The following is a 10,307-nucleotide window of genomic DNA, read 5'->3' as shown; positions in this document are numbered from 1 at the left end:
CCCTGTCCTTCACTATTTCCTGAAGTTGGCTCTAGCTCCACTTTTTAATTCAATATCCACTAAACCAAACTAAGTGTAAGTTTAAGGCTCTTACTCTTTACTATTCCAAAAATATACTTCTTGTTTGCTTTTTGCACTCTTGATTTTTCATGAGGGTCTTAATACATCCTCTGTTTAAACATCTGGGTAAAGATACACCACATAATAAAAGTCAGATCAGTGGAAGTGGAATCATCATGGTTGTGTCTGCCTTACAAAGTACTCCACCCATAATGCTTTCAAAATATGGGAGTTTGTTTAAAAGTCTCAGTTGGGTGACCTTAAGCCCAAAGGTCTTAAGACAAATGTTCGACTCCAAAGGTATAACATATCTGCATGACTTATGAATGCAATGACATTTTCAACATTAACATAAGCTCTGACCTTTTGTGTCCAGTCTTCTGGGATATGGCATGTTAGCAGGTAGGGTTTTTCGTTTCCTTCCTGTGTATTGTTCAGAGTACACCTTGAAGCATAAACTTCAAGAATACAGCATCTCAAAGCCTAGAAAACAATCCCTAAGAGCAGATTGTAGCAGAGTAAAACTCAATGAAATTTTAACCTTTTCAAGCTTTAAAAGATCTAGTAGTTTCATTCCTTGCTTACCAAAATTAAATTCAATTCCTAAAGATGCAAGGAAATATCCTGGTGGAAACACAATTACATTCCAAGAATCAAGTTAAAGCACATCTCGTTTATTCACGGCAGTATAAACATGTTCACGATTCACAAATTTTATCTATTGATTCAACAACAACAACAAAAGATTACATCTTCCATTTTGACAAGGAGGCAATGTGAGAATTTGGGGAAGATCATAAAACCCCGAATTGTAACTTCTTCAAGAAAGCATAATTCAAATGATACATGTGGATCAAAATCATTCCACCGAAACAATTCATGATTAGCTTAATCCTTACCATTTAAAAAGTCTCTAGTGTAGAGTTATATTCAGGAAAGATTATATTTTAATGAAATCTTGCTTCAGCAAAGAAATACTACAGGAAAGTGTTTTGCTTTGATCACAAGCTACAATTATTCAATAACTTAATTGCATAGTTAAATTTTAAAATAAAGTCAGTGCAGTCCTCTACTTTAGAAAAATGTTATTCAGTGAAGGTTGAGAAAACTTTCAACTCAGAAGTGTCTGACTAGAAACTCTTTTGAGGAGCAGACATGGTGATTTTATTCAAGTTTACACAGCCTTTTAGAGCCACACCTGAGCACTTTATAGCTGAGAATACTCTGAGGACAATAATTCCAAGAATGACATAATTTTAGAAATATAAAACTTGTCTAAAAATCAGTGTTTCCTACATATGGTGCTAATTTTGCTTCTACAATTAGAAGGTATCTAGGTATTTCTTAGATCATTGATTTTCACACTGAAAAGTGCCTCAGAAACCAGGGGACTTGTTTAAACCAAGACTGCAGGGCCCCCGGCCCAGAGTTTTAGATTCTGGTGTGGGGCTGAAAACCTGAATTTCTACCAAGTTCCCAGAAGATGCTGATGCAGCTGTTATGGGCACCAACACACTCTGAAAACCACTGACTTAGAATAACTTAAAAAACAATAATAACTAATTCAAATTAATAAAAGGAAAATATATCTATATCACAATTCTTTCTATATTTCCCTAAATTTATAATCTGTGAAATTCTGGTCAAATTTTTTGTAAATGATACAGAGTCCCCAGTTCAACTTACTTAATTTTGATAAAGCAAAATTGACTAAAAATTTCTTTAATTCCTATTTTTAAAAAGACTCTTTTATAAGGAAGAAATGGTGTGCTTTCATCTCATACCATGTAATATCATCCAGGGTCATGGAAAGGGTGCATTTAAATCATTGAATTGTTACTTAGACACATGTAAAGATAATTCCCCTGGAGAAGGAAATGGCAACTTACTCTAGTATTCTTGCCTGGGAAATTCCATGGACAGAGGGGCCTGGTGAACCACAGTCAAAGGGGTCGCAGAGAGTCAGATATGACTGAGCAACTGAACAACAACAACAAGAACAAAGATAACCTAGTAAAAAGATGACAAAAAATAGGAAACAATCCTGGGTATTATTCCCTATGCAAATAAGTCAGGAAAGTCTTTAAACTTTGGGGCCTCAGTTGCTTTAAAACTAAAATGGAATATTTCACCTGGACAACCTCTGACAGCCTCTCCAGCTCCTGAAGGAATGTCAATTCCTTCCCGTGTCCCAGGAAGCCACCTCGGCTTGGCAAAAAGAGTAACTAAATCAGGGAAAGAGCCCAAAAGTCTGCAGAAAAGCATGACCTTTCAGCGTGTTCATTATTAACTAACAAAGAGCTTCAGAACAGAATATGAAGGCAAGAGTGAGACTGGACTGCTGCCCGTGTCTCCCACCTGCTCTGGGGCCCACTTGCTTCTTTGATCTTTGAATTTAATTAAAACAAAAGACGAGGTTTCATTTCCCTGAAAAACGTCTTCTTAGTACTTAGACAGGCAGGTGCCGTGGGTGATCACACTCGGCGGACAGATCAGAAGGTGATGGAGTTTGCCACTGCTCAGTCGCAAAATTAACAAATATCTGGAAGAAATGATGAACACAATTGCTAACTTCGAGGAACCCTCAACCCTTTGTTCTCATACAAGGAACATTTTCTCAAATATTCCTAAGAATCACAACCCATTCATTCATACCAATCCTTCCCAATCACCTTCAACACATAGGCTAGAACTTCAGGAATGATAAACATTTCCAGACACAATAAATTGCCAGGAAATTCTCAATGCCTTAAGCACGATTTTAGATTGACCTATGATCTAATTTCACCTGCCAGGACTCTTAGGGAACCAAGCACGTTTCTTCCTAAGGTCAGCTCACAGCGGAGCCCCTTTAATTATTGTGGTGTACATGGGTGCCAAGTCGCTTCAGTCATGTCTGACTCTTCGCAACCCTATGAACTGTAGCTCACCAGGCTCCTCCATCCAAGGGTTTCTCCAGGCAAGAACACTGGAGTGGGTTGCCATGACCTCCTCCAGGGGATTCTCCTGACCCACGCCTCTTATGTCTCCTGTATTGGCAGGAGGGTTCTTTGCTGCTAGCGCCACCTGGGAAGCCCAGTTATTAGTGGGGGTGGGGATAACTGGAGACGCATCGGGTGACAGCCTGACCTGCTTATTGAATCAATGAAACTAGGAGCAGATGGAAGCCCTAAATGTTGAATACTCACCTTGAGTGGAGAGCACACAATAAACAGACCTCCTTTATAAACTCAAAAAGTGATTAATAAAAGAAATGGTGACCTCAAGAAGCAATCTGCCCCTTTTTTAAATCAGCTGGAGCAGGCCTCAAGAAAAACAACCCAGTGTCTCCTTCAAGGTACTATACCTGCTCCAGAGTGGTCTGGTTGATGGAGTAATGCGTGATATTCAGGAAGCTTTTATTGTCTTCTAGAACTCTGAACAGGTTGGCTAAGCACGCCCATCTTTTTGGCATATGATATTCCAACAAATTAAGGCGCTGCCCCTGAAAGCAAAAAAAAAAAAAAAAAAAGATTGGATCACAGGATTAACAATCATTAACTGACCACACTATAGTTAATTGCCAAATAAACTATCTCTTTTCAAAACACAGTCTTTTCAAACCCTTTTCAAACTCGTTTCAAACCCTTAGACACCAACTAAAGTCAGAAGTCAGTTTTGTGAGCCTTCCAAGAGTGCTCATGGGCTGTGCTTTACCACAAGGCATATTTGACAAGAGGCGTCCCCCCAGGGAGGGATGCTGCTCTGCCCCTGTCTGTCGCCACTGTGCCACAAGCCTGGGAAACCCTTTCTTGGGGAAAGAAGACCCTGTTGACAGCTAGGGAGAGGGAGGTGGACTTGGTATCAGAGATAGATGCACGGAGACCCCTGAACCTCACACCAGAGCACCCGCCATCCTCACCACTGGCTGAGCGACTCCCAGTAAGATGCTTAACTTTCTGGGCCCCATTCTCAAGGGGGCATGTGGAGACCCCAGTAGTAGCTTCACGGGGTAGAGGGCCTTGAACATGAACCCCTGTAAGCTAAACAATATGCCTCTTGCTGGGTACGATTTTACCCAATGGTTGTGGATGAAATAGACAAGCAACAGCTCCTTTAAGGATGACAGTCTATTAGCAGTTATGACAAATTAGAATCTTGGGGTCATCCAAGAGAACTGCAAATGGTGCTTCTCAGAGGTTCCTGTGCACAGGGCTTGCTTGGTCCCCTTGGTAACACACAGATCTGGGGTTAGGATGCTGGGGACTGAGATGCTACGGGTCTCACCCACTCCCAGGTGATGAAGACCCACTGGTTCAGGGACTACACTTTGCATCAAGTGTGTAGAGGGTTGTGACCTCAAGCCCAGGGCCGTTCTTGTGAATTAATGCTGAAACCACAGAAGCTACAAACCCCCTTAGTAAATATATGGAAGAAGCTAACTTGTGTATCTTCCCTCCTAAAGAAAATGAACTGTGTGATGAAGTTGTGCCCACAGGAAAGGAAAGATGAGTAAGAACTATCTGCGCTGAGAGACCTCATAACGGGGCCAGAGGCTTGCCATCCTTCAGAGAGGTCAGGTGACACCCACAGACAGCCCCTTCTGCTTTGGGGGAAGAGGCATGGCCTGTACTTTACAATGAGCTCAAAACAGTAGGCAGTGTCTTTGAAGCATAGAATTAAAATAGGGGAAAGACAAGGGCATTTGTGAGAGGTTTTTAGCTCAAAATGAAGTAATGTACAATATTAGTACTACCTTAAACTGGATTCCTGGAAAACAGAGCTTCAAGCAGTCAGAAACAGCACTATGTTGATCTGCTTCCTTGTGGAGCCAAACCTTGACTGTATAACCATCACCAAACCTGAGAGATGAATTTAAAATTAAGGTTACTATTTTATAGATCTAAGATAGATAAACTCTAAGTCCATTTTCACAGGAAGGCAGCAAAAGTAAGTAACTATTCCAAATTGTTGGAAGATTCTATGTTCTCAGAAACAGAATATTCAAGAATGAATAATAATTCACTTATGTAGTTTGCTGTGACTCATTGACACAGACACTGATTTATCTGTTTGAAAAATTAGCAAATCTTAGAATCAACACCCGGTTCAATACAAAAGGGAGGGTGAAAATGCAAGCTGTGAAGACAAAGTGCTAAGTTAAGAAACCAGAGCTGAGCTGGAGATGAACCCTGAGACCATCCCAGTCTCAAAGGCTGCACTGATGCCCAAGTGGCTGGAAGAGTGGACGGTAACGGGGGCTGATCATGGGATCAAGACAGACATTTGCTTATCATGAAAAACAATTCCCTCAACTGTCCGCCAACCCCGAGGGCCCAGCAACTGCAGGTGGCCAAGGCCCTGATGTCACAGAGCTGTAAACGGAGGTCTGCTGGGGTCTGAGCAACCACACCCAAGGTGACGCTCCTACCACACACAACCTCAAATAGTGAACCCCAAGAGTGGAAGGGGCTTCCCAAGATGATTTACATTATTCTATTGCATAGCCCAGGTGCCCAGCATGGTGTCGGACACACAGTCCTATCTCAGATCTGTTAAGTGAAAGCAAATACACAAATATATCATTATATAGTGATTTTTTGTTGGTTTTGTTCACTGATATATTTACCCCAACTACCTAGAACTAATAAACAGTAGTTGAATGAATGAAAAAATAGTACGCCCAGAGCCTTACAAGCATGATCATTGCTGGGGAAAAACATGCTACATTTAAGTCAGCTTTCCATGATTGAGAATGACTAATACATTTATGGGCAAATTATTTTTCGGGTAAGTCTACCTGGTGAAGAAGAGGACAAAGATAATGTGACTTTGCTTCAGGGACACAGAACAGCCTCGCAAACACCCAGAGATCCTCGTCCCAGTTCTGCTTTCCCACCTCCTGCCCTGATCTGATTTCCTCTGAGATCTGTGTGTGACTCCAACTGCCCCCAGCTATTCCGAGTTCATGGTTTCAAGTCCCCTCAGGGATGAGAGGTCACTGAGGACATGGACAAAATCTGAAGTGACAGCAGCCAGGGAGGCAGCCCACCCCTCTGGCTCTCCTGAGCTCTTTCTCAGGACTCCCTGAGGCCAACCCTACCCGGTTAGTACAGGAAATGTGTGTGTTCCGGATTCCCTTCGCTCAGGGGTGCATGTCCAATGTGAACCAGGGTTCCTGCTCTGTGTCCCTGAGAGCCTCCCACGTGGGTATGTATTTCAGGGTTCCATGGAGGAAGAGCTGAGGTCCAGATCCTTGAACGGCTCCCAGGGTGAGGCGCTGTCTCAAGAAGCTGCTGCCCTTCAGAGAGCTCTCTGCTGTCCTGGGGAGAGATGCTCCTAGTCACGTGGTTATGGCCAGCCTGAGGGTGAAGGTCAAAGTGTCTGGAAGCCTGCGTGTGAATCTAGCCCCCATCCATGCACCAGACCTCTGACCCCACTTCCATTCTCTCATCTAGAAAACGGGCTCATAAAATGAGGCCCCTGACAAGGGGGTCAGAGGCCTGAGTACACGAACCCCTGAGGAAGCAGGTGAATAAACATCCAGTGAAAGTGAGGTTCCACAAAGGACAGGTCCAAAATGAGGAGCATCCTCAGTGTGAAGATGCTCACAATTCATCTGGGGAACGAAGACAAAGCAGATGAAAAATCAGAACACAGGTGTACCTAGAGATGACCACACTAAGTAAGTCAGACAGAGGCAGACAAATACATGATATCACTTCTACGTGGAATCTAAAGTATGACACAAATGAAACAGATTCATAGACATAGAGAACAGACTTGTTGTTGCCAAGGGAGAGAGTCAGAGGGATAAACCAGAAGCTTGGGATTAACACATACACACTACTCTATATAAAACAGATAACCAACAAGGTCCTACTGTATAGCATAGGGAACTATAGTCAACATCTTATCCAACAATGGAAAAGAAAATGAAAAACAATGTATATATGTGCATAACTGAGTCACTTTTCTGCACAGCAGAAATTAACACAATATTATAAATCAACTATTACCTCAAAGAGTAAATTAAAGAATCAGAACACGAATCTGTAGCACTTATTACACAGAAATATAGGGTGAGAGGTGACATCGACTAAGCAGAAATGACTTCATTGTTTCATGCACGTTAGGATCCCCTTCACATAAGCAAAAATGGCAGCCCTCCAGGGGTATTCTCCTAGAATGTTTTTTAATGCAGGCTAAATTCCAATAATGGTCTAATATTCTCACCATAAGCGTGTATACATATTAATGTTTAAAATTCTTTCAAAATGAAGTTATATTTTCACTAAGCCATTTCAGCTTTACTCTAGAGAATCAGAATTACACGGTTCCTTAAAAAAATAAACACTGAAGAGAAAATGTTTCCGAAATAGATTGCAAACTCCTCAGTAACTGTCTAGAATACTTGATAAGACATGCAGACAGAAAATTATACAATCACAGAATCTTCAATAATTGAGAAAATCTTTGCAGATTATCAAATTATGATGTGAGTATCTAATTTACATTATTCTTACTTTCTCACTTCTGCCTATAACCTACACTTATGCCAATGATCTAAATTCCATGAAGGATTTATTTGATTTGTGCACTTTCCATTCTAAAAGCTTTCAAAGTAGCAAAGGAGTCATTTATGTATAAACTCACTCATCCCTCTCACATTTGCAGATAACCGATCACATCCATATCATTTGCAAAGCCGGCAATTACGTAAAGACAAATAAACAGCATTACCTGTCACTGAAGATGCCTGTAAGAAGCACTCAATCACTGCTGAGAATCAGCATTTAGGTACCACAAACGTTCAGTGTAACATATGCAATAAACAGTAAAACAGGGGAGTAGCAATGGAGTAGTGGAACAAGAAATGTACACATGTATTCTGCAAAAGCCAGTGAGGAAAGGAGGGAGGGACTGAGTGATGGATACTCATCAGTTTTATTCAGCTTCCGGAGGATCCTCTGCAAATCGCTCACACTCATGGCATTCATTTTAAAAAAATATTTATTTAGCTGCAGCATGTGGGCTTTTGTGAAATATATCTCCTGCCATATAAACAAACAAGAATGTCAAAGCTATCCGCGATTCCTGCCCTCCAAATGTGAATTTCTGAGCCGTGCAGACAACAAGCGTGCCACTCCCTACATGACAACTTAAGGATGTCACAGTCATCAGTGATTATAAATCTACCCCAGGGTGAGCCAGTGAGCCCTAAGGGAATTCAAGAAAGAAAAGAATACCTCTGTAAAAATACAGGATGTTTGGCCTTAGATAGCTGAGATACATATGAAAGAAATGACTTCAATAACCCCAGGCTCTTGCATCTTCCCACACATAGAAGAATTCTAAATTCCTTAACTTGAGGTCTAGTTTTCCTTACTTAACAATAATATTTGATGTTCAGACTGCCTGCCCCCTTTGTTGCAAGCTTCTATATAGACTGACCTACAGCTCAGGGCTACTTGGGATGCTGTCTCCAGGGCTTGAAGCCCTAAGACTTTCCCACCAAGTAAAACATCTCTACTTTCAGTCTGCTTTCAGGTTGTGACTATTTTCTAAGTCGACACTTTGTCCACGGCATGTGGGATCTCAGTTCCCCAGTCAGGGTTCAAACCCAAGTTCCGTGCACTAGAAGGCGATGCTTAAGCACCGAACCACCAGGGACGTCCCCCATAGCATTCCTAATAGTAATGCTCTCACATCAAGCCTCCTGAGAAACCTGTATGCAGGTCAAGAAGCAACAGTCAGAACTGGACATGGAACAATGGACTGGTTCCAAATTGGGAAAGGAGTATGTCAAGGCTGTATACTGTCACCCTACTTATTTAACTTATATGCAGAGTACATCATGAGAAATGCTGGGCTGGAGGAAGCACAAGCTGGAATCAAGATTGCCAGGAGAAATATCAATAATCTCAGATATGCAGATGACACCACCCTTATGGCAGAAAGTGAAGAAGAACTAAAGAGCCTCTTGATGAAAGTGAAAGTGGAGAGTGAAAAAGTTGGTTTAAAGCTCAACATTCAGAAAACTAAAATTATGGCATCTGGTCCCATCACTTCATGGCAAACAGATGGGGAAACATGGAGAAAGAGACTTTATTTTTGTGGGCTCCAAAACCACTGCAGATGGTGATTGCAGCCATGAAATTAAAAGACGCTTGTTCCTTGGGAAAAAAGCTATGACCAACATAGACAGCATATTAAAAAGCAGAGACATTACATTGCCAACAGAGGTCTGTCTAGTCAAAGCTATGGTTTTTTCAGTGGTCATGTATGCATGTGAGACTTGGACCATAAAGAAAGCTGAGCACCAAAGAATTGATGTTTTTGAACTGTGGTGTTGGAGAAGACTCTTGAGAGTCCCTTGGACAGCAAGGAGATCCAACCAGTCAATCCTAAAGGAAATCAGTCCTGAATATTCATTGGAAGGACGGATGTTGAAGCCGAAACTCCAATACTTTGGCCACCTGATGCAAAGAGCTGACTCATTGGAAAAGACCCTGATGCTGGGGAGGACTGAAGAGGGGAGGAGAAGAGGACGACAGAGGATGAAGTGGTTGGATGGAATCAACGACTCGATGGACATGAGTTTGAGCAAGGTCTGGGAGCTGGTGATGGGCAGGGAAACCTGGTGTGCTGCAGTCCATCGGGTCTCAAACAGTTGGACACAACTGAGTGACTGAACTGAACTGAATGAGAACGTAACATATAGTACAGGGAACTCTACTCAGTACTTTGTGGTGACCTAAATGGGAAGGAAATCCAAAACAGAGGGGATGTATGTATGCGTAGAGCTGATTCACTCTGCTGTACAGGAGAAACTCACATAACATTGAAAAGCAGCTGCGTGCATGCATGCTCTGCTGTATCTGACTCTTTGTGACCCCATGGACTGTAGCCCACTAATCTCCTCTGACCATGGGGTTTCCAGGGCAAGAATACTGGAGTGGGTTGCCATGCCCTCCTCCAGGGAAGCTTCCCACCCAGAGTTCGAAGCCATGTCTCCCGCATTGGCAGGTAGATTCTCTACCACTGACCCACCTGGGAAGCCCTGAAAAGGAACTATACTGCAATTAAAATTAAGTTAAAAAAGAAACCTGGTCATCAAAGAGAATGGCTTTTTTGTGGTCTTAATGTCTGTCCATCCTGGGTAATGTCAGCAAAAGAAGGGAAGGGTCTTTAGGAAATGTAGAAGTTTCCAGCAGCTGGAGGGATGTCCGGTTACATCAGACTTCATAACATGACGAATTCTGGAG

At 42.1% G+C, this 10,307-nt stretch overlaps 1 protein-coding gene across 1 annotated transcript in view; it reads right to left on the bottom strand.

Annotated features, from left to right (window-relative positions):
- ABCA13 (ATP binding cassette subfamily A member 13) overlaps positions 823–10,307 on the bottom strand; it is a 389,474-nt gene continuing 379,989 nt past the window's right edge. Inside the window, exons 60-62 of the mRNA XM_018047508.1 lie at positions 4,796–4,901; positions 3,407–3,544; positions 823–2,602 (exon numbers count right to left, since the gene is read on the bottom strand). Of these exons, the coding sequence (XP_017902997.1) occupies positions 2,510–2,602; positions 3,407–3,544; positions 4,796–4,901 (337 nt within the window). The 3' untranslated portion in view covers positions 823–2,509. The remainder of the gene's footprint in view (positions 2,603–3,406; positions 3,545–4,795; positions 4,902–10,307) is intronic.

This window comes from Capra hircus, chromosome 4, assembly GCF_001704415.2.
Source record: "Capra hircus breed San Clemente chromosome 4, ASM170441v1, whole genome shotgun sequence".
In the NCBI taxonomy this organism is placed as follows: domain Eukaryota; kingdom Metazoa; phylum Chordata; class Mammalia; order Artiodactyla; family Bovidae; genus Capra; species Capra hircus.
This window is presented reverse-complemented; position numbering and strand designations above follow the sequence as displayed.